This window comes from Lates calcarifer, linkage group LG11 (genome assembly GCF_001640805.2).
Source record: "Lates calcarifer isolate ASB-BC8 linkage group LG11, TLL_Latcal_v3, whole genome shotgun sequence".
Taxonomy (NCBI): Eukaryota; Metazoa; Chordata; class Actinopteri; family Centropomidae; genus Lates; species Lates calcarifer.
In genome coordinates, this window is record NC_066843.1 from 16,514,087 (window position 1) to 16,538,642 (window position 24,556).

General features: G+C 43.0%; 2 protein-coding genes across 3 annotated transcripts; one reads left to right on the top strand and one right to left on the bottom strand.

Moving 5' to 3' along the window:
• Window positions 1-329: 329 nt before the first annotated feature.
• smcr8a (Smith-Magenis syndrome chromosome region, candidate 8a) lies at window positions 330-9,217 on the bottom strand. 2 transcript variants are annotated; one of them, XM_051074009.1, is made up of 4 exons: window positions 8,923-9,217; window positions 7,853-8,447; window positions 4,467-6,257; window positions 330-3,002 (listed from the first exon to the last, which is right to left on the bottom strand). In XM_051074009.1, the coding sequence occupies exons 2-4, from the start codon at window positions 8,176-8,178 to the stop codon at window positions 2,543-2,545; spliced, it is 2,577 nt and encodes an 858-aa protein (XP_050929966.1). In that variant the 5' UTR covers window positions 8,179-8,447; window positions 8,923-9,217; the 3' UTR covers window positions 330-2,542. The 2 variants fall into 2 exon arrangements, with proteins under 2 accessions (XP_050929966.1, XP_018523298.1); XM_018667782.2 differs by having other exon boundaries at window positions 7,853-9,217.
• A 774-nt stretch (window positions 9,218-9,991) lies between these two features.
• On the top strand, window positions 9,992-24,148 carry top3a (DNA topoisomerase III alpha). The gene is given in 20 exon segments (XM_018667779.2): window positions 9,992-10,520; window positions 11,009-11,068; window positions 11,185-11,258; window positions 11,355-11,430; window positions 11,774-11,882; window positions 11,997-12,140; window positions 12,308-12,478; window positions 12,571-12,671; window positions 14,488-14,562; window positions 14,718-14,800; window positions 15,209-15,419; window positions 15,641-15,826; window positions 15,983-16,112; window positions 17,049-17,162; window positions 17,330-17,495; window positions 17,586-17,691; window positions 17,693-17,733; window positions 17,996-18,112; window positions 20,840-21,627; window positions 22,680-24,148. Coding segments are annotated over 20 exon segments (3,147 nt in total). The 5' UTR covers window positions 9,992-10,289; the 3' UTR covers window positions 22,844-24,148.
• Window positions 24,149-24,556: the final 408 nt, after the last annotated feature.

A 24,556-nucleotide genomic window follows, 5' to 3' on the forward strand; every position in this document is an offset into this window, starting at 1 on the left:
ATGGCTGTACAGTTGCAAGTGTTTTTTTAAATCATTCATTTGCAGCTTCTTTTTCTTCAGTGCACCACCTTTTCCTTCTGCTTCTCCAGCAGGGCAATTAGACGTGTTCACAGATAAGCATTTATTATTCATGACACCTCAAATGTTTGCACATCCGTCATCGCTAAAGCAAGTCACACAGACACAAGTCTGTTGGAGTATTGGATGTTTAATGAGGATCTGCAGGTTGCATTGGTCTGTTCTTCCAGTATCTCACAGTGAGATTAGCATCAACAACACCATCACCTCCCCTCCCGTGTGAGAACCAGGCAATCGACGCAAAAAACAAGCAGATTCAAATAATTTAATGGAGTAAATGAATATCATCAACATTACATGAAAGCATCAAGACATTCACAAGCGTGCTTTTGTAAAATAACTGGCAATGGCGCCGTTGCACAGGGCTGAAGTTAACACAGCGCCTCCTCATGATGAGATACAGAAGGTAGACATGATATGGCAACATAAGGACACTGAGTGACGACACGTTAAGCACACTGTGGTATGGCTTATTCAGATTACATTCACCTTTTTGCATTAGAGGGAAAATGTGGAAAAATTTGTTATTCAAGCAGTAAAAAATAAAAGTCGTCACATGCAGAAAAAAAAATCACGAAGCCCAAACTGCGCTAAACTGAAATAATACATTAAGTGGAATTAAAACCGTGAGGTGGTTGTTAGTAGTTAAAAGCATGTACCGTAAAAACAAAATTAGTTTTGTTCGTAGCAGGAAGGGCAGCAGCCACAATCCCACATTGTTTGACCTTTCACATTAAAACTCTGACCATGCAGTCACATGTACAGTTACCATCCTAGATACAGAGTCACAGCTCCATCACAGAATTAGGAACAGGAAAATCTAAAATACTATCAAAGACACTACCTCAGTGTGATTTCACTGGCCAATGTGACAGAACTTTAAAGGTTTTCTGCTTTTGCAATTCTTCAGCATACTCCAAACAGAAAATCTGGGTGTACTCAGCATAATGATTGTAATCCAAATTTTGTCCTAAAGCAATAAATATAGAACAGTTTTCGTTATAGCACACATCCAGCAAGGATCACTGAGGAAAATAAAGATAAGATAGGCAGCTGCTCTCCTAAATCAAGTGTCAAACATCAGAGTTTTGTTTTTGATGGCACAGGAAATTAATTTCTCCCACAATAAAATCTACACAAACACAACACCACCATCCTGGCAACATCTCCCCAAACTGTTCAGCATCTTGTCCAAGTCAATTTCTTCAAATATAACAAAAAAAATAAATATTATCAATGCGGGGATTTCACCCTGGCACAAGACAGTCTCATGCTGACACCACGACACTCTCACACAACTTTAAGACAACAGTGAAATTTAATACATTTAAGGTTAAGTAGCTTTAAAATGCTCCTGACTGTGTGAGTAATATCCATGAAAATGCTCGCCAGCAGTGAATATCAACAGGTTTTGGCTGCCTGCTGGCCCTACATGTGTGAGTATGTGCGTGATGACGTTATTTCTCTGGACATGCAACATTACATGGAGCCAACTGGATCTAATTCACACAGCAAAAACACTTCCTCATGCATCACAACCCGAAAAGCAGCCTCTGGGAATGTTTATTCCATCCTCTCAGATCCAACTCTTTTTGGAACAAAAAACAAGATTTGTTCATCACAGCAGGAATGTGTGTTTAAAATTCATTCACGAAATAGAGAAACTTAAAGTGCAGGTGAATGAAACAGAAATAGGTTTTTGGCCTTTGGAAGTGATGTGGTAGTTTTCAAAGAGAGAGGCATGTCACAAAACCAGCTGCAACAAGCCTGTGCGGTGCTAATAAGGTTTCGTGGACAGATTCAGAGAGCCATGTGTTGGCCACAGGCGGAAAAGGTCACAGTTATCCTGAAAAACATGTTTACATTTAGCTGAGATGATATCATAGCTGACAAACTGCTCAGTGATTGGCAGGTGTTAACACAGAGCTGTGACTGAACCTGTGAGAGAGCTGGCTGAGGTCATACCAGCACTTATAACACAGACAGCCATGCTGGATAGTTTTGTAAGATGAAGTGTGTGTGTGTGTGTGTGTGTGTGTGTGTGTGGTGAGGAGAGGGGGGGACTGACCTTACAGCCAATGTAAGTAACATTTTTTTTCCACAAAAGAGAAAAACACACACAAAAGGCTCAAAGGACAATAAGAGGAGTCGACCTTCGTCTGCTCTGTCATGTGTGTGTTTGTGAGCGTCAACATGCTCTGGACCAAATACACACAAGTAAACCACTCACTGACATTCACAACTTACTCCGTCTCCTTCTCCTCCTTCTCCCGGCACACAGAGGAAACAGCAAGAGCAGAGAAAAATTCAACAAGGCAGAAAAAACAATAACCAGTGCAGAGATTGTCCTGAAACTAAAAATTACTTTAGACCTTATTACGATCACCTTTGGTCCATTATAAACCAAAGGGTCACAGATGATTTCTGCTAAAACGTGTGTGAGAATCCTCCTCCCAGAAGAATATTAGATTTTGTATAAAACGCTGGTAGTGTAGTTAAAACTAAAACAAGGTGCTGCTGCGCTGCTCCCGGTGGCAGGCCGTAAGTACTGCTGAGTGATGAGCTGGCTGAGGTAGAGCAGTATCTGGCTATCCTCCTCGCCCAGCCCCAGCTGCTCCTGCAGGAAGCAGCGGCGTCGGCCCTCCACAACCTCGGGCCCCTCTGTGGAGCTGACCGGCAGGTGGAGGTGGTGAGTGAAGGTAAACAGGAAGGCCTTGGCTGCCAGGCGACAGAGGGTGCTCTGCACGTGAAGGAAGTAGGTGGAGCCGCGGCGGATGTAGGTGCGGTGGTCGGCTATGTTGGCAAGCAGTTGGCCGCGATACGGTGGGCAGCGCAAAGTCTTCTGGTCAGCATCGAGGATGGAGATGTAGCGACTGTAGCGGGACAGTGAGTAAAGCATGCTGGAACCCACAGGGGATGCCACTCTGTGTGAGACAGAAAGACAAATACTAAAGTGTTAGTTGGTAAAGTCAACTTTATCTACTCCCCTTTATCATAATAATATTATAATTATTATTATTTATTCTTTATTCCATGCTAGCATTGCTCTGGGGATGGCAGCACTGGTCTGTCAGTTGGTCACCTGGCTAATTGGTGCAATGGTTTGGTCCAGACCAAGATATTCAATAATTATTGAACACATTGGCAACAAATTTGATTCAGATGTTCATGGTTCCCAGAGGATGGATCTTATTTTTGAGGAAAGAAAAATCAGATGATAACCTGGATTTTCCTCTAGCACCACCATGATGTTGACATTTGTGGTTTTAAGTTAAATGTGCTTAATGTGTTTAGTTAGTACACGGATTGTCATAAAATTTGTAACACATTCATGACCTCCAGGGATGAATTGTTATAAGCTTTGCATCTGCTTTTCACTTTTCAACGCCATTTATCAGTTCAAAATTTTGTCCAACACTAATTTATTCCCATCAGCCTCAGTTGTGGTTTGGGTTTAGTGCTAATTAATTTTCAACCTCTCACTAATAAAATCTTAAAGCTAAACCTACTAAATTGAAATTTGTCAGTAACAATGCAGGAAAGAAGAGCAAGCCGCCACCAAACCACATTCATGTCATTTATTTTTGATGCTGCACAAAACTCTGTCTTTCTCTCTTTATGTAGTCATTTTACAACTACATCTGCGTAGGTGTAGCAATAAAGTTTGCATGTAAAGATTAAGAAAATCCACGATTTGATATGTCAAGATTCAGTACATTTTGAATAGAGCATCACAATTCTGCTTGGATTTCCTTTCTCACTTATAGTCAGTTAAGTACAAGTATACTGCGTAAATCAAACATTAGTGGCTGAGCTCCTTTTAGCAGGTAACAATGAAGCATTTACAGCATTAAGGAAACAAACTCTTATGGTGACAAAAAGAGAAAAAACTCAACAGCCTCAGAACAAATATAAATGTGAGTTGTTTAATATGCATCTATAGAACTGACGTAATAAATATACGCAGACATGCTGTGATCAGAAGTTCCCACTGTACCCCCACAACAAAGAAATTAATACACGACATTATGTAGATAAGGCCTCCTCCCTGGTGTAAAATGCTGCAGGGAATTGACAGCCCACTCTGTCATATGAAAGAAAAAGAAGTTCAAGGACAGACATGAGGTTTAATAGCTGAATAGGTGGTTATGTGAGTCATCCAGGACTGAGTCAGACCAGATGAGTAACAGTAGAGTAGGGTGTGATAGAAAATACAAAGAGGAATATACCATTGTTTTAATAATTCATACTGATGGAGACTCTCTAAGGTTCTGTGAGCATCAAACTCATCTGTCTTCTCTTTGCTTGTTCTACTATGATCCCTGACTTTAAGCTTTGTGTAAGAGTGTTGATTAAATGCTTAAAGTATAAATGCAAATTGGACATACCTTTGCAATCCAATGAGTTTCCACCTCTGCAGGTCAGTAAGGGTGAAAGGACAGGACAGCCAGGCTTGAACCCTCTCTCCACACTTCCCAGGGCCAGGCACAAAGAGGGCCAGAGCAGCGACCAACCGACGGACTCTTCCCTCATCTGCCCCGAGCACCACCAGGGTTCTTCCACTCAGCAGGCACCACAGAGCTTGCATGGCAAAGGGGTACTGTCGCACAAACCTCAGGGCCCCCTGTCCAGCCTTCTTCCTCTGACGCAGGGTCACCACCTCCCCATAGCCGAGAGGTGAGGCGGCCCGATCAGACCCTGTAGAAGCGCTCATGGTGCAGTCTGACCCATCCTCCACTGAAATGCGGGAAACTGCATCTCCAAGGAGCCCCACAGGCAGCTCCAGACCAGCTGCGGGGCTCTCTGAGCATGGAGAACCCACAGCATAGTCATCCTGGAGTGGGAGGAGGGCCTGGGGCTCCTGGTTGACCACCAGGGTTTCAGAAGGCTGATGGTGGGAGCTTTGGCCCAGATGAGGATCTGCCTCTGGGGCAGACGCCTCATAAAGGAAACCATCTTGAGACATACAGCACGCCGTGTCTATTGGAACCAACAAGTCAGACTCCAACTCACAAGCTCCATCAGTTTCTCTCTCACAGTCATCCTCCCTGCTGCCCTCCAGCTCAGACACCACCTCCAGTAAAGACACAGGCGTCTGGTCTCCCCCATTGTCACCTTCATCGTCCCCTGCAGTGGTCTCCATCTCCTCACTGCTGCTCTCCCTCTCCAGGTCAGTGTTGTGGTCAGCATCAGGGGTCAAGTCAGAATCAGGATCAGGAGGTTCTGACCTCACACTAGCAAGACTCTGTTGCTTCTCTGCCGGACCCACCCCGCTCTTATCGCTGCTAAAGCTTCCTTTGGTCTCCTCTGAGCTCTCCTGGGTCTCCAGAGTCTGGTCTGAGGGGGAGGACTCCAGATGGCTCTCCCCGAGCCCAAGCTCACTGTCATGAGTGTGGCTGGTCTCAGAGGCCAGGTCTAGAGGATCTGGAGGCTCCAATGAGTCCAGCTCTAGAGGTTCTGGTCCTAACACAATAGGAGGTGGATTCAAGAATGTGTAGTTATCTACAGCATGGTTCACAGCACAGAACGGTCTTAGTGTTCCTACTTCATCCTCATCATCATCTCCGAGGTCCTCCTCAAACAGGAAGTTGGTAACTCTCTGTCTCCTGCGTAGAGCCTTGTCCAGGCGGCGTGTGTGAAGGTAACACAGGTCGCCCCGGAAACTCCTCTCCGTCTCCTTCAGGAGCTCCACAGTGGCCTCGTAGAAAGTCTCGTCACACAGCTCTTGGAGGGTTTTCAGGCGCTTGTCAAAACACTTGGCAGATTTAGCTTTTATTAGCTGTGGGGTGTAGGATGGCCTGCGTTTAACACCCTCATCTTCGTCCTCCTCCACTTCCTCTTCACCTCCTTCATCATCAATTTGCCCCCGCCCTTCCTCCCCTTTCCCCCCTTTGTCGGTGTAACCGAAAGGGTTGGCGAGCTTGGCGTATTTGTCCAACAGCTCCTCACACTCATTCAAGCACTCGGTCATACACTTCTGGCAGGTGACCGCATGAGGATCCCGACGCGGGCGACAGTGGTAGGAGCTGATCTGTCTCAGCAGGTCTCTGTGTTCATAAATGCTTTTTTCCACATTAGCTAGCTCATTGGCTTTCTCCACAGCATGAGCAGAGTACATGCACTGAGGCCCCGCCTCTCTCTGGAGGCCCTCCTCCCTCTGCAGCACAGAGTGAGTGTACCTGAGGGGAAAGAAACAGGTGTTACTGATGCACATGTGTCCTTACAGTTAAACAGGACTTTTTTTCCTCAAGAGGAGCATCAGAGTAACTGACTACACCAAAAACACTGAAAACACGCAGATAGAGACATTATACACTATATATCACTAGCTAGTCACGTTTTAGCCATTCTAGTAGCACATATGGATTGCAATGTTGGTCTGTTGTTTGGTCAGTCCACTGCTTTGGTTCCAACTGAAATATCTCAACAACTATTGGATGGATTCCATACCAGAGGATGAATGCTAAAGACTTTGAAGAACCCTGGCTTCTCCTCTAGTGCCAACCTGAGGTTCACATTTGTGGTTTTGAATGAAATGTTTAAGGATAAATTCTATTAACTTTGACTCTTCATTGACCACCATCATCAGGTCAAACTCAATATTTTGGTTTATGACCAAATACCCACATGGACCTACCTATACTTTGTGTTTAACATGCAGACACGGAAAATTAAGGTATTGTACATGGAAACCATTATACCTGCATTGGTATGTTAGCATTTAGCCAAGAACACTGCTTTGCCTAATGTTGGGTTCAAACTACACAATATCAGCCTGATAGTAGCTCTACTCAACAGACACAGGGCACAGGGAATACGAATGGGCAATTTTATCTTGTGTATCATAGTGGCTAAAAAGTGATGCCACATCTGGGACACCCTGACAAAAAGATCACCATTTTTTTGCTTTCTCTCGATATTTTCATTCCATGATACTGACTAATAGGAGCACAACAAAGAAAAAGTTCATGGAGTCAGGACAACAACACCCCTGCCTTTTTGACATTATTTTCATTTTTTAGACTTTCCCAACCAGCATTGCACCTCTTCGGATGCCATTATTTCTCTAAAGATGTCCCAGGCACCTATTTCCTGATGACATCATTCAGGTAGGGCAAGCTGTGATAGCAGGAGACCCACATGTAGTCTGTCATGTCTCACAGACAAGTCACAATAAGATATTATAGCTCTATTATTACCTAATCTGACCCCAGAACTTTCATATAAGACTTAGAAATATTGTGTACAGTGTCACGGGGCTGCTAGCTTAGCTGTAGACTCTGATTGAACTGAATGTCACAAAGCAAATTATCCTAATTCAATAAGCTCCAAGTCAATGTTAATGTGATTTTAATTGCAGTTTTGTTATTGACTTTGCACCATGAAAGCACAATATCAACTTAGGGAAGTCCTGAATTATTAGGTTAATAATGGAAGTAATTTTGTGACACTGCCTTGTAAAGGTAAATCAAATTTTAAGACCTTCATCATTTTATTACATCTTTTTATTTATTACATCTGGAGTCTGTTGGCTTTGTTTCAGTAGAAGAGCACTGGTTGGTCTGTGGGTGTCACAGGCATGAGGGTGAGGGATCTATAGGGGCCCAACAGCAATTTTTTTCCCCAGCACCCCCTAACTGATTGAACCGGCCATGCTGTTACAATTTTTCTCTGATTCAACAAAGGAACTGAGAGCACTAATACTGAAATATCAGTGTTAATATTTGGATTTGAACATGGGACAGCTGTTAATAGGTTGTATTGAAAGTCTTACTCCAGGTCCCGCAGCTTCCTCTGGAGTTCCTTAGCGAAGGCTCTCCTGTTCCCAGCCTTCAGACACTCAGAGGCCTGCGAGAAGCGGAGGGACAGCTCCTGAAACTGCAGCATGATTTTCCTCTCATCTGCCGAGACGTAAGCCATGCAGAATGGTCGCACAAAGCCCCTCGCCTCCAGGTCGTAAAGGGTGAGGTGATGGACGTAGGCAAACGCCCCCTCCTTTGAGTCACCAAGCACCACCCTCGAGTCCTCCACAAAGCTGAGTCTTGGGTAGCCGCTGCCAGGTGGATGCCCGACGAAGGAGGCCTGGTAGTCCACTGACATGATGCGCAGGGAGAAGTAGTTGAGATCGAAGGTGCCGCAGACTTTGGGGTCATCAGGGATGGTGAGGAGCGGCTGAGGGCCCACCTGCTCTGAGAACTCAGAGATGAGGATGAAGTCTTTGGTGAACTTGGCGTAGGAGGTTTTAGCCCAGGGGTTGGAGTCAGCCAGAGGATAGAGGGGGACGGAGAACTCCTCGGGGAGAGCCCAGGGGTCAGGATTTGTCTGGCCATACTCATCCTCTTTAGTGAAAGCCACCACGTCAGGTGAGCCTATCATAGTGGTGTTGTCGAGAAAGGCATGAGAAACACAACACACAGTGCAGCACCACTAACAGTCATAAACCAGCTGTCAGAGCGCAGCCACATAGAGTACAGTCAGATTGATCATTCTGCTCTCACATTGTCCAGGCAGAGCATTTGTTAGTGAGGTTAAAGGAGCTGTGGATTCTAGGGGCCCAGAGGTGGGCAAGGTCCACAAAAAAATTCAAGATGGTTTATGTAATTTAAAAAGGGGGTCCCAGAGCACAGAGGGCCCAAAACTCAGCTGTTCAGAGCAGGATTGTTGATATTTGTCAGATTCAGTAAAAGTAGACAGCTCTACAAAAACACAAGTCAGGGTCTCTGTTAACAAAAGCAATTATTTTTGCGCCAGTCACAGGCTCCGGGCAGGCATCAGACCCTTCATGCTGTGCAGAGAGACAAAAATTACAAAGCAGCATCAGTGAAGCGCTTCTCTCCTTCTGACCTGCACGTCTTCATGCGTCGTGTCCATCACGTTACTGTGTTCTAGGATAAAACGCGGGACGCTGGTGCGACAGAGACACGGTTTACAGACAGAGGCGCTACATGTAATTTTCACATCCAGAGACAGACGCCATGTTTACCCAGCTGGTTGTAGTCTTGTCAGGTGATCAACCCGCCTCCCATCTGGAGAAAATCCACCCTAAAACAGAAATTCCACATATTTTAACTAAGTACTTGATACGATTATCAATAGGATAATAATAATTTATACTAATACTAATTCACAGTCCGTTTTACAGTTTAGCCGTCATTTTGTCTGTGTTTGTAGCAGGATCGTAACCAGGAAGTTATAAATGCTGAGGTCATGATTCAGCCCCCAAACATATCAACATATTTATTATTTGGATTTCTCATACATTACTTATTTGGTTTGCTTTTTTCGTATTAGCATTTGTATTTATTATTATTAGATTTATTGGTATTGTGTTTTTATGTGGATGTTTTCTTATTTAATTCGTGATGGTGCGTTTTGTTTTTGTTTTTGTTTTTGTTTTTTTTTTTGTTTTGTTTTGTTGTGTTTTTTGTTTTTTGTTTTTTTACATTTTGGAGTCATGTTGGAAAGAAGCGTTTTCCCTTCAACATAAATTACATCATATTATTAATATTCAATTTACATGCATTTACATGTTTCCTGAACTTTCTTTACAAATCAAAAACAGGTATAGTTTTGACCGTAGGGCACTTTTCGTTCTACAGTTTGCCCCCAAGGTTGCTAAACCCAAAACTCTCAGACATAAAATCAGCCCAGTGTCTTCAGAGGTAGTAACAGATTTGGTTTTCTAGATCGTCATGAAAAATTCAGATTTAGGGTGGAATTCCCTTTGATTCCCCTTTAATGTTATTATTTTACGATATTGTCATAGAAAACTATTAACTAACTATTAATAATAACTTGTGTCACGGATGTAGACAATATTAAATTTGTACGCACTTTTTTACTATCATTATAAACTTGTTGTGGTAGCTTCAGGATTTTACGACAGTGTTACGACCTTGAATACGGCAGTATTTGACAGGCGGGCGGCGCGGCATTTGTAAACAGAGTTAACGGTATCACTGTGGAGTTTAACATCACTGTTTACAAAGTTTTTGATCTGTAATTTTCGTAGGTTATCGTCAGCTGTCTTCTGTTATTTTATCCGGAGTGAAGCTAGACAGCCGTTGGCGTCTTTTTGGCTCTTATAAGGACTTTGGTAGAAGTTTCCGGGAGCGGAGACCATGGCTTTAACTGGCAGCCTCAGCTAACATGCTAACTTCAGCGGCGGGGCTTCCCAGTGGACCGAGTGCTTCAGGTGAGAGCGGCTAGGCATGCTAATAGTGCACCTCCTCGGGAGATCCTTGCTTCGACCGGCACTACAGCGACTCGGGGTCCAGCAGAGGTGTCTCTGTGCGGTGCAGAGTGTCCGGTGTCCGGACACACCGCAGGAGGCAGACATGATCCGGAGCCGGGCTCAGATCAAGCGGGTCCTCTGCGTAGCCGAGAAGAACGATGCAGCCAAAGGCATCTCAGAGATCATGTCCAGCGGCAGGGCCAGGAGGGTCAGTGTCAGTACACACACATCCAGCACGTTATGTTATTACTCTGTATGGTGCTGAAACAGCTGTCCAAGTAGTTGTTGTTCCATAACAATAAACTACAATACAGCGTCTAGTTAGATAACATCATTTTGTCTAAACATAAGCAATGAGACAATCATAAAGACAAACCCCTGTACAAGTCCTAATACAGCCAGAGCTGTTAGTACAGTAGCTAGTAGCTACCATGGTGTAAACAGTGCGACAAGATCTCAATAGACAAATTTGTGTTGTGTCACAGAAAATACATATAAAGTCATATTACCTTCATCACAACTTCTAACCATGATTGCATAGATATAGTGATACCAAAAATTCATAGTGGTGAACAAAATAACAGGTCAATATACAAGCAAGTGCACCTGAACCCACAACAGTCTCATATATTAACCCCCACTCCTTTAGTCTGTTTGGTTGTTGTATTGATTGTTTATCTTCTTTTTGTATTTCAGAGGGAAGGGCTGTCAAAGTTTAATAAAATCTATGAGTATGAATATCATCTCTTTGGTCAGGTAAGTGAGTACAGTGAATAGTTAAATATGCACACATGGACCTGTGTGTCTGTTCTTTTGTGTTATTACATTGTGTCTGATTTATCTGGTTTCACTTTGTCTCCCTCCTGCTCCAGAATGTGACAGTAACAATGACATCTGTATCAGGCCATTTACTGGGTCTGGAGTTTAAAGCACCGTTTCAGAAATGGTAACTTAAAATAAGATTCTTTTATTTATGATTTGTATATTCAGCATGATACAATATTATAACAACTGATTGTGTTTATATATTGTCTCGCCAAAGGCACAGTTGCAATCCTGTGCTGTTATTTGATGCAGAGGTGGAGAAGTATTGTCCAGATAACATGATACAGATCAAGGTATGCTCGCTCACTGTTCTCCCTCTTTAAGTTAACCTGTGGGATCCGTCATTCTTTATGTGGTTTGATCGATAGTAGTGGTAGTAACGTTTGACATTTGACCAAGACACACCATTTTTTCCATCTTCCTCTTCCAATAATGGTTCATAGTGGTTTCACAATTACCTTAGTACTGTCTATTTATACGGTGTACCATTAGTGTATGGTTGGTTCAGGTGATATGTTTGTATTTATTGCTTTTTCATCCACAACTTGACTGGAAAGATTTATTTTCTTTAAAGCTTCATCAAACCTTCTTTCTTTCCTTCCTCTTTTCTTTCTCCATCCCTCTCTGTCTCTGTAGAGGACACTAGAGAAAGAGGCGAGGCAGTGCCAGGCCTTAATCATCTGGACTGATTGTGACCGAGAGGGAGAAAACATTGGCTTTGAAATCATAGATGTCTGCAAAGCAGGTACAAAAGGCAGAATTTACCCATGTTCCTGTGGCTGTGTAAAACCGGAGAATAGCAAGTTTTGTGTATATTTGTCCACAGATAGCCCCCCAATAATTGTTTTGTTTTTTACAGTTAAGCCCAATTTACAACTCTTTCGGGCAAAGTTTTCTGAAATAACCCCCAACTCCATTCGGAGAGCTTGTGAGACTCTAACGGAGCCGGATGCCAACATCAGTGATGCTGTCGATGTCCGTCAGGAGCTGGACCTGCGGATAGGTGAGGTTGTTGTGATTCTGGATGACCACCCTGTTTAAATGTCACTTTGCTCATAGTAAGACACCGGTGACGCTGTATATCTGAAAATACATTCACTTTGGAACTGTTTATGGTTGTTAATATGTTATATGTAAGTGGATAATATGATCCCACCCTCTCCTCTGCAGGTGCATCCTTCACTCGATTCCAGACGCTTCGCCTGCAGAAGATCTTTCCGGAGTCTCTGGCCAATCAGCTGATCTCATACGGCAGCTGTCAGTTTCCCACTCTGGGTTTTGTGGTGGAGCGCTTCAAAGCCATCCAGGCTTTCATACCTGAGACTTTCTACAAGATCAAAGGTATAAATGCATCCATGTACAGGCACACAAATCCAATGCAGATGCAAGTATTTTGGGTTTTAAACTGATTGACTGCTGTTTCTTTGTGTCAGTGCTCCATGAGGTCGAAGAGGACTCTGTAGAGTTCAGCTGGAAAAGAAATCGACTGTTCAACCACACAGCTTGCCTGGTGCTCTACCAGATCTGCATGGAGGTATGTGCCTGTTTTTATCCCAGACAAGACGGTATAACATCATTTCAAAAACTGTAGAATAAAATGTATGATCCTAACCCTATACACTTGTTTAAAAAATCAGCCAAAATTTTGCATGCTCAAATCAGATGAGAACAGCACATAAAGTATGATGATATCAACAGTTGTTATCATACTGTAGTGACGTCTGCTGATAACTCAGCCACAATTATCACCCAGTACACACTGTATTATCACTGATCATTACATTTTAATGATGTTGTAGTTTGTGTTATACTGTCAGTACATTGTGTTGCTCTGTTATCTCTTGTTAGTTGATCCCACCTCAGCATCTTTTTATTAAAACTTGTTAACTGATGGCAGGACGGAGGTGTCGTCTGAATCTATGACTGTTATAGAAAAACATTAACACTTATTGTTTGCCAAAATGCTCACAGATGACCAGCATGTAATTATCACTTAGCTAGTTTTCACTGTTTCCCACGGAGCAAGATGTAACTCTCAGGTCAGACAAACACAAATACTTTATGTCCCTGTGCAACAGTGTTGACTCAGTTATTTGTACTTGTGTACAGTTATTTACCCTCCTCTCTTGAGTCATAAATAATTAAGAAAAAATAATAACGTGTACTTAAAACACATGTAATATACAACAACATACATGCATCTCTATATATTGAATTTTTTTTTCCTAATGTTTAAAGAATGATGTGATTGTGACGCCAAAGAAATCACCAAATTCTAGCATTAAAGCTGCCCCAGTAAATGCTTTTGTATTAACAGTGGATCAAATGACTGTATGATGTGAGAGGGGTCTCTTCAAGAGATGAACCCACAGACTTTGCACTTTCTCTCCAGTCTGCTGAGATTTTTTTTTTTTTTTACCCTTTTTCAGCTCATTGTTTTGGTTTTCCAGCCTGAAACCAAAATATAAATGAATGGAGCTTTAAAGGTGCCACTTGCGAAAACTCACAAAGCCTTTTTAAACATTTGGAAACCCACTATTGTTTGTATTCAGGTTCCTTGCTAGCAGTATGCTTCTTTGCCTCTGCTAGCACATTTCTGCCAACTATAGATCAGTGGAGTAGCATGAAACCATTAGAAGGAATGTGTTTCACATGCCAACATGTCTGCACATGTCCTTGTGGCATGCACCAGAAGATATGTGTTCATTTGACAGATCCTGTTACCGCTAAGTGAAAGTTTGCCCTTAATGGCTCAAGATCTGTGTGCACCTGTGATGGCGTGTATGAAGTAAGTTCTTCATCAGGAGACAAAGCACTGCAGGGAGCTGCAAAGCCATCAAACTGTCTTTTTAAATTATTATACATAACGTGTTATCAATATTGTGTGAAGCACTATGCATTTTCTTTATTTTTTAACTGGTGCAGTCAAATGAATGTAAAATGGCAAAAAAAAACTCTTAAAGAAAAAAAACTTGGCTTAACTTGCATACTCTTGCATAACAGGTTCAAAATGTATTCATACTGAAACACAGCAACCAGCAAAGCAACACAGGAGAGGGCATTCATCTTGGCAACATATTGATGTGGTTGTCCTGATCATACAAATTAGTTATTTAATAAATGCACTGTGAGAGACTTGCACCAACCGTGTGTTGTGTGTGTGTGTGTGTGTCTACTCTGGTGTAAGCGCATCCACACATGTGTAACCTCACATCTCCCTGCAGCTGTTACATCAGGAGGACACAGCACTAAATTTAAATTCAAATGTGTTTTCAACCTGCCTGAATAAAATGGGCTAAAAGCCACATTTAAAAAGGTACACACAAGAATATCATTTCACTCATTTCCAGGATCCCATAGCAACAGTCACCTCAGTAACCAGCAAACCCAAGAGCAAGTGGAGACCGCTGCCTTTGGACACTGTGGTAAGAATATAAAGTCAAACAACCACACAGATACATATGTCTAATCTTACAAACACATTTGTTGATGGTGTAAATGCAGGTGATCGTGTCTTCACTGTCCTGGGTCGCTGCTTTGTCCCCCTACAAACAGTCCTCTACCTTTATCTGACCAACAGGAACTGGAGAAACTGGCATCTCGGAAGCTCAGAATAAGTGCCAAAGAGACCATGAAAATTGCAGAAAAACTCTACACCCAAGGGTGAGTGTGTGAGTTTTTGAACAAGCAGCATTTTTGGGGGAATGTACGTACATACTGCCATCCAAACAGTAAAGTATTGTCTTGGTCCGACCATATGCTAAATGTCCTATCTTTCATTTGAACTTGTTTCAGTCAGAAGGCTGGCTCGAAGCCACCTTTATTAGAGGCTTTGTGGTGTCGGTGAAACGGTCAAATGTATTTTTTGTTTACCAGGTTGTTAAACCACCTCAAAGCCGTTCCTATTTTTGTACATGAGAAGGCACCATCTGGCACTTCAGGCGTTTTATAGATGAGTTTACCAGCGATGTCATATTTCCAGAGCGTTCCATCTTAGTTTTATTTGTGCGAAGATTACTTGTGACTGTTTGTGTGTGTGTGGTTGTTTTTTTTCCCTCCTCCTCTTTTCAGGTTTATCAGCTACCCCCGCACAGAAACTAACATTTTTCCGGCAACCCTGGCTCTTGGCCCCCTGGTGGAGCAGCAGACTCAAAGCCCAGTCTGGGGGACATTCGCCCAGCAGGTACTTGACCAGCCTGGAGGTCCCAATCCACGGCAGGGCAAGAACTCTGACCAAGCCCATCCTCCCATACACCCCACCAAGTACACCAGTACGCTGCAGGTATATACGCAACAAATGGAGCTCAGTTTGTGCATAATTCTTTCATGTGTAAATTTAGAACATTTTCCTTTTTTTCTCTTTAGCAGTAGTTTCTGCTACTAAACTGTTCTGTTTGTTACATTGTGATGTTAAACAATCTCAGTGAAATACACCCACTGCTGATCCCAACCAGTCATGGACACAAACACTGACTAACAGTTTTCTGTTTCCTCTGTGTCCAGGGTAATGAAGGGCGTGTGTACGAGTTCATTGTCAGGCACTTCCTGGCCTGCATATCCCAGGATGCTCAGGGGCAGGAGACGGTGGTGGACATAGACATAGCCCAGGAGAAGTTCTCCACCTCAGGACTTATGATCATTGCGAGGAACTACCTAGATGTTTACCCGTATGACAAGTGGAGTGCCAAGGTAGGGTGTGTGTTTGCGTGCTTGCTGGTGAGCATTTAAAAACACACGGACAAAATCCAGTCTAAGCTGCATTACTGTTGCTTAAATACCTTGCTGTTACATAGATTGTTGTATAGTTCATGATATATTTTAAAACATCTGTTTTGTATGCTCTAGGTGATTCCAGTGTACGAGCAGGGCTCCCAGTTTCAGCCCTCTGCTATTGAGATGGTGGATGGACAGACGAGTCCTCCACAGCTGCTCACTGAAGCCGACCTCATATCACTGATGGAGAAACATGGCATTGGTACAGACAAACACACACTCACAAGTAGAAACTGTGTTTTTAATGTGTGTTTGCTCCCACCTAAGAACAAACTCACACTTACCTATGAACATGTCAGAAATAAGAAAATATTGATGAATCCCACAAACATGTGAATTTGTGCATATCCTAAAGGGGAACTCCACAAAATTTAGACATGAAAGTCTGTTTACAGTGTTGAGGAGTGCTGCTGCATATGTGAAAGAATTTAAAGCTTTTAGTGGCTCCAGAGGGAGCCCTGCAAAGTCTGATAAACCACATCAGTTGGAGCGGAAATCTGGGGGTGTGGAGTTGTAAAGCAGTGAGTTTACCAGACCTCTGTAGCCCACTTCTCATCTCTGCTTGAGGCCTGCAGCTCAATGCTACATTAGCTGATGATAACACACCTGAATCTCCAACCAAACTGTTGGTGGTTATGTTGCATTGTGGGTAATGGAGGTGCCAGGTTTTGAAAAGGAAACAGGGCATGTGGAATAGAAGAAGTGATATGTCTGGTTCTGCTGCAGCGGTTTTGATCCATGAATCTGACAGGGGTGCGACGCTAATTTAATGGGGTGCGAGTCTTAATTTAATGAGACTTAGTGCCAGGGTTGGACAATATCAGTCAGTAATATCAAAATCTTCTGTCACCATTTATGTAATCCAATATAAGCATAAAGCAGCAATAGTCTAATACGGCACAAAATATTAATGGGAAAATGTCACAGCACACACAGTATTCTGTGGATATACACCGGTGTAGACAATGTAGGACCACCTGGATTTTCTCACATTTGTACACACTCAGAAGTGTGACAGTACCTTTTTCACTCTTACTTAAAGTAAACATAGCAACAGCTTAGTCAAAATAGACCTTGTTTGTAACAGATTAACTGTTTAGTGTCTAGTACAAACTCTGTTGTGTGAACTATATTACAGGCACAGATGCGACCCATGCAGAGCACATTGAGACTATAAAGAGTCGCATGTACGTGGGCTTGACAGCTGACCAGAGGTTTCTCCCAGGGGAGCTTGGCATGGGGCTGGTGGAGGGTATGTACACACACACACACACACACACACACACACACACACACACACTACATACCGTAATTTGCTTTAATGACATATTGATAAGACTTTTTCTTTGGTTGTCCCGGTCACTCACATCAACCTGTTACTTATCAACTACTCAAGTGTGTGTGTGTTTGTTTGTTTAGGTTACAACTCCATGGGGTATGAAATGTCCAAACCAAACCTGCGCGCTGAATTAGAGGCAGATCTCAAGCTGGTATCACAGGGCAGGAAGGACAAACAGAGCGTGCTGCTGCACCACATCCAGAAATACAAGACCGTCTTCATCGAGTCTGTCAGGAAGGCAAAGAAGTCAGTTGCACTCTAGCTTGTAGTATTTGTGTATTTCTGAAGATGGATTAGTCAGATCTGGGCTGTAGTCATTTTCTGATCTCGCCTCAGGTTAGACGAAGCCCTGTCGCCATATCTGGGTGCAGCCCAGGAGATCACTGAAACAGAGCAGCAGGACATAGAGATCCCGCTGCCGGTCAGGAAGTGCCCTAACTGTCGGTCGGGACATGGTGCTGAAGAAGAAGAGGGAGGGAAACAGGTGAGACAGGACACAAGATCTGACACAGTCAAGCTTTCATGCCAGGTCCTGAGTGTACATAAGGCAACCCTTCACATTAAAGAAATGGAGAGTAATTACTCACTGTTTTGGGTCAGCAATGCAAAGCATGTTTCAGTTTTTTTTTGCTGTGAATGGGCTAGAACAAGATTACAGCAGCTCATTATCCTCTTATTCCTCTCTCTAACTCTTTCTGCGTCCCTCCTGCTGTCCTTCCCTTTCCTCCTGCTCTGCCCCCCTGCAGTAAGTACCTGTCCTGTATGGGTTTCCCGGCCTGTAAGACAGCAGTGTGGTTCCCTGACACAGTGCTGGAGGTCAGCAGAGATGACAGCATCTGTCCCACCTGTCAGCCACATCCCTGTTCACATGTAAGTATTTATTTTATATTAGACCATGTACTTATTGGTTATTAACACTGTACATCACTGTACAACACAGAATTGTCTGAAACAAACAGTTTTTAGGGATGAGATACATTTAGACTAATGACACCCTACACAAAGAAATTCTGTGTCATTAAAGTCAGGGCGAATTGTAATAACTTTGGTAATCCCTTAGCTTTTCATCCAGCACAATCACCAGCAACAAGTATTTTCTCAATCCTCTGATTTCTGACCAGATACCTGCAAAACTAATGACATTCCCACCAGCCTCAGCTGTACTAGCTCATAGCACAGCTGTGCCTCAAGGTGTCACTATGCTTGAAACGAACTAGTTTGTACATCAGACTGTTTCCGAAAATTGTATTTATTGTTGCTTCCAACATCCAAATGGTGTGGTCGTAGTGAGAGCTGTTTGACCATCAGGAAAATGCCCATATTGTAGCGTACTGAGAGCTTAAGTACAGCCTTACAGAGCCGCTTTGCTGCAAATCTTTACCGTGCATTCACAGATATGGATACAAAGTCCTTGTTCGTATCAGGTCTCTCATAAATGTATAGTTCTGGTGTGCTGAGTATGTAATTTACGTACTCTGCTGTGACTGGATAGTTGTTTTCTGATGTATTCACTGTCACCTGTAACTTGGTAAAGACGCATCATAGAGACTTTGAAAGCCAGAGACTGCAACAATCAGCTTTTCCTCCATTTTATTAAAGTTCCTTCCTTGGAATGAAGATGTTAGTGTTTGGCTCTCACCTGAATGTGTCTCGCATTCTGTCAGAGGATATGAGGATATGATATGCCTAAACTTTTCTTTGCTGGGTGCTTTTTGAGTCTGTTGAGCTCAGCGGGGGGCACATGGCTGCAAAGCCAGCTCTCAATCACATTGAATAGCAGCAGCTGCTGTCCCAGCGTTTTGAATTTGTAGCCCCTTTTACGCAGAGATCGTGCTATATTGAAGTTAAGAGGACTGCTCATTACGCCATCTTTGCTTGTTTACGCAGAACCACACACAGCCGGCATAAAGCCACCACAGTGTGTGATTATTAGATAGCATGCCAGCAAATCAGAGGTGTGACGTGGCGTCAGTTGGTGTCTGTTCTGCCGTCCCGGCTCTCCCTTTCACACAGACCTTGATTCGACTCTATGACTATCTCCACTGCCGGCTTAAAAGCGGGACAACAATGCCCCCACCCCCCATTCCACCTTCATACTTTTTATACAGAACAGCGAGGCGGAATAACGGCACAACATTCCCATCTTAAACAGCCTGCATGAACGAAGCTTGTGTGTGAACAGCCTGCTAGTTTTCTATAATCTGCCTCTTGTGAGTCGTCCAGATGTATGAAAGTGAATACTGAATTGCAGAAATACCCTTTTAGCAAATAACCACACACACTACTGAGCTTCTTGAGAAATTTTAACACAGAGAAGATTTTAAATTACGAACATACAACCCAACATTTACATATCACAGTCCCAACAAATCTTCCTTTTTCCGTTCCTGATTATCATATTAACCCAGTGAAATTATTTTGATTTTTTTTTACTGTGTGTTATAAGTGTTTTGTGTTAGAGATCCTTTAGTCCTTTCAATCTGTATTATTTCCTCCCAGCATAATTCAGACCCACACTAACTACATATATTCAACCTTGGAAACATATTCTTTTAGGGGTCACTTCAGTGCCACGTATCTTATTTTGCCAATGAAGATAACACTTGTTAGATTATTCAGTGTATGTGGGAGCTCAGAGGGAGCCTGTTCGCTCTTTCCAGTCCATGCTCAACACTCCAACACAGATGAAGCTCTCAGTGACTTCATCAGCACAAGAAACTTGTCAAAATACTTGTTTACACAAGTGGGCGTTAACCCCTTGAGCACGTGCCTCAGCTCAGTCCAAATATAGGGCACATTTGCTAGCAGCGAGCCAAAGTGCTCCACACCAGCATCTGTTACCATAGCAACCAATCTGGTACAGAGCTCAAAGTTGAACTACAGCACTTACTCTAAAACAATATCACTGTTTTTTTTAATCAGATTTCACTGAGCAGTTTCAGCTCACTCGATAGCCTCAGGTGCTTCTAATCACAGATGAGTGTAGTTATAAACTGTTGCTTACTGCTGCCATCTCGCTGGTCGCCACGGCAACTTGTTACATGATCCCAACTTTTATCTTAAACACTGGCATTCCTGTGTTTAATGATGGAATATTAACAGTGCCTCTCTTACTCATCATCAATCTGGGGGATGAAACTTGTTTTTGCGGCATCACACAGGATCTTGACCTTGAGCTTGCTCAGCTCAGGTCATTATGTGTTATTTGAGCATGTAATTAAAACAAATCTCCCTTTGGCATGTGCAAGGGAAAACATTTTACTTATTGTTATGGAATGTTTCTGTTATTTGTCGCCTAATCCTCTCTTCACCTGAATGTTGGTGGACACGTGAAATAGACATGATGTCACTACGTCATCTTAGCTGGTTCCAGATGTTCTCCAAGTTTAATTCATTTCCCCTCCAATGGTTTATCAACACAGCTGAGACAGATTTGTTTTTCAACAGACTCATATTGAAAGATAAAATAATAATAAAAAGATATTTCCTTTATCCATGATGCATAACCGCAGCTGTTGTTGGTTCAGCTCCATCAGACTCAGGTGTGTACCACATTTGACCTCTATCCATTTCCTGTTTGTGCCTCTGTCCTTCAGGTTGAACTTCAAGTTCCGCAGGGGCAGCCTCCCTCCCATGATGCCTCTGGAATTTGTTGGCTGCATTGGTGGATGCGACGATACCCTCAGAGAGGTGCTGGACCTGAAATATCTCAGAGCAGGAGGAGGAGGCGGAGGTGGTGGAGGAGTGGGAGAAGGTGGGGGAAGAGGAAGAGGAGGGGGAGGAAGAGGAGATGACCCTTGGCCACCAGATGCAAGGCCCCCCAGACCACAACTGCCCAGAGCCCCACGTTCTAATCCTCACCCCTCCCTTCCCCCCGTCCCCTCCTGGACCCCACAGCCTCGACCTCCAGCCGGCGGTGGTGTTAGCAGTGCAGACCCCAGCAGAGATGCCATCGTGTGTAACTGTGGTCAGGACGCACTTCTCCTCACTGTGCGCAAAAACGGTCCCAACCAGGGGCGTCAGTTCTACAAGTGCAACAGCGGGAGCTGCAACTTCTTTCTGTGGGCAGATCAGCCAGACCAGGAGGGGGCGCCGCAGAGTCAGGGGCCTCCACGTCCACTCCCAGCACCAAGGACCTCCCAGCCTCCTCCAAGACCCTCTTTGGGGTTCACGAACCCATCTGGAGGGAGCAGAGGGCAGGAAGGGAGCGCAGGAGGACAAGTGGGTCACACAATGTGTAACTGTAATGAGGCAGCAGTGACGCGCACGGTGCAGAAGGACGGCCCAAACAAGGGCCGGATGTTCCAAACCTGCGGGAAACCAAGAGAGCAGCAGTGTGGCTTCTTCCAATGGGCTGATGAGAACGTACCTCCAGCAGGCAAGGCTCACGCACACACACACACACACCACACACACACACACACTAAATAAAGGCTATGAATGGCAGTGTCAGTCGGTCAGTCCACCACTTTGGTCCAGATTAAAGTATTTCATCCACAGTCGAATGGATCATTGTGCAGTTTGGTAGAGACATTCATGTTTAATTCAGGATTAACCGAAAAACCTTTGGTGACCCCTTAACATTTCATCTAGCACCATCATCAGGTCAAAATTCAAATTTGTCCGGTTCAGAAAGCTGCAAAACTAATGACACTTCAGTCTCAGCTGTACTTTCTGTTTAGTATGCATACTAACAGACTAAACTAAGATGAGGAACATAATAAACCTTATAACTGCTAATAATCAGCCTGCTAGCACGCTCAACATTTCAATACAGCCTCACAGAGCTGCCAGCTTGGCTGTAGACTGTAATTTTGTTATTAAGTAAGACATTTTTCTTGAATTTTTCTTGAAGAGTGAGCAGCTACATTGAGTAAAAAAGGGCTACTTATTTTGACTGTATTAAAAATAGATCACTCAAACACCTTGGTTACATAAAGGAGTATAGTCACCTTTCAAAGCACAAAGTGTCAGCACTGTTACTGTGTGCTGGGCTTGAGTTTTGACAAAAATTGGACCTCTTCAAATGCTCGCTGAGAACAGTATTTGTTTGAGGTCTGTGGTATTTATCAGATTTCTCTTGCATCGCAAGTATTTTCTGTTTCATACTAAACCCATTAATACAGCACAGAGCTAATGCTTTCTATATGCTTTGTAAAAAACACCATATTTATTAAAAATGCACGAACGAGAGGATGTACACTCAGATCAAACAAAAGAGAGAACGATCCTTCTCACCTACGTCCTTATTTAATGATAAAGAAAAGCTGTCACGACTCACAAACACTCCCACTGAGACCTTGAGGTATCCATTTATCAGTCTGACTTGGTGCCACTAGCTCTGGTGCACACAGAAGAATCTTTTGTGTTCTTTATGCAGTGACCTCTAACCACCTCATGTTGTGTTTGACCTCTGCTCCCCTGTGACAGGTGGTTTTGGGGGTGGATTTAATGGCGGTGGAGACGGAGGGAAGAGGGGGAGGAAGATAATGGGAGATACCAACCCTAACAAACCTCCCGCTGCTAAGAAACCCCGTACCTGCGGCATCTGTCACATGCCAGGGCACACCCGAATCACCTGTCCCCAGCGGTGACAGCTGTCCTGGGGTAACGACTCTATAACTGTGAAGCTGCTGAAGAGCTGTATGGAGTCAGATTTTATTTTTTAAATATGAAGCAACACAGACTGTAAGTGCCTCCTCACATGGGGTGGACCTCCTCTTCTAAACACTGCACCCAGACACTATCCCTCCTACAAGACGAAAGTCATGTAATAACTATGGCTCCAAATAAAATCAAAAATTATACTCCCTAGTCAGAGTCCTGCTACACATTCGCAAATGAGGAATGTCAAAGATGTTTTGTGTCCCAGGTCAGCAGGAACTAGGACTTTTCTCTCTGTTTTCATCTGGCTCTGACTCCTCAGGTCTCCTCAGATCTGCAGTGTACTAAATCATTCTGTGTCTAATTTTCTGCCAGATGGCAGCCTGTTTTAATTCCAGACTCATTACAGGAATTCAGCATTTTAGGGAATAAGCTTATTCACTTTCTTTCTGAGAATTAGATGAGAAGATGCCCATAAAGTAAATATGAAGCCACAGCCAGCAGCTGTCTAGCTTAGCTTAGCATAAAGACTGGAAAAAGAGGGAAACAGCTAGCCTATGTGGACGGTAACAAAATCAGCAGCACCAGTACCTCTAAAGCTCAGTAAGTGTTATATCTCATAGGTTTAATCTGTGCAAAAACCGAAGTTAAAAAAAAAACCAAAAACAACTCACCAATTACAGGATTTATACAGGACTATTGAGCTCCTAAGCATATTTCTCAAAATGTTGATCTTTTAAATTATTTTAGCTTTCATAAACTCACATGTGTTGTACGCTTTAAACACTGGTTGTCTGAACTCTTGCTGCCTGAGGAGAGAGCTCAGAACAAGTTTACAACTTGTAGGTGGTGTAATTTCAGCAAACTGAAAGCACTCGACAGTTGATGGGAAATTTGCTCAGCTGGCTGTGGATCAGAGTAATTACTGTTGTGTTCGTCTGTATTTACAACCCTGATTGTTTGACTGACATCACCTGGGGGAAGGTGATTCTGACTCAGAGGCAGTCCTGTCTTTAATGTGTATTTCAAAGAAAAGTTTTTGCACACTGTTAATTAATAGCTTGTATTAATATGTTGACTGTTATTATGTTCACCATCAGTATCTTTAACAGAAGGTATTTTACATTGGTTGATTTGCCAAGTTGATGTTGGAAGAAATATTGAAATATGTTTTTACACTGTGAATGTGAAAAGTGCAAAAAGAGAAGTCAACTGGTTTGTGGTCTGAGGAAATGTAAGTGCCATTGTTATTATTTTAATATTGATGTATGCTAATAAACTTTAATGTGCGTTTACCTTCTTTGGTTAGTATTTTTACAGTCACAACAGAGTGTGGTGTTTTTTATTTTGGTTTTGGTTTTATCTGAAGTCTTTTGTGTTTTTGTCTTTGTTCAACAGGTTTTGGTTTCATTTAGAGTTGTTTGTGTTTTTGTTGACCTGGTTTTGGTTTTGGTTTTGGTTTTGAATCTTCCACTTTCATTTTGCTGTACACAATAAGAGAAACAGCTAAGTATAAAACCTTTATTCCTGCTGTATTTTCCTACAAATATTCAAATTTCAAATATCTTGGGCAACATTACATCAGTGACTACTGAGTATGATCATATTTCCTGTCCTGGCCAGTGGAAATGAAGTAACAATGCCTCACAATAATAAAAAAAAAAAAAAAAACACTTTATTACAAGTAAAGGTCCTGCATTCAA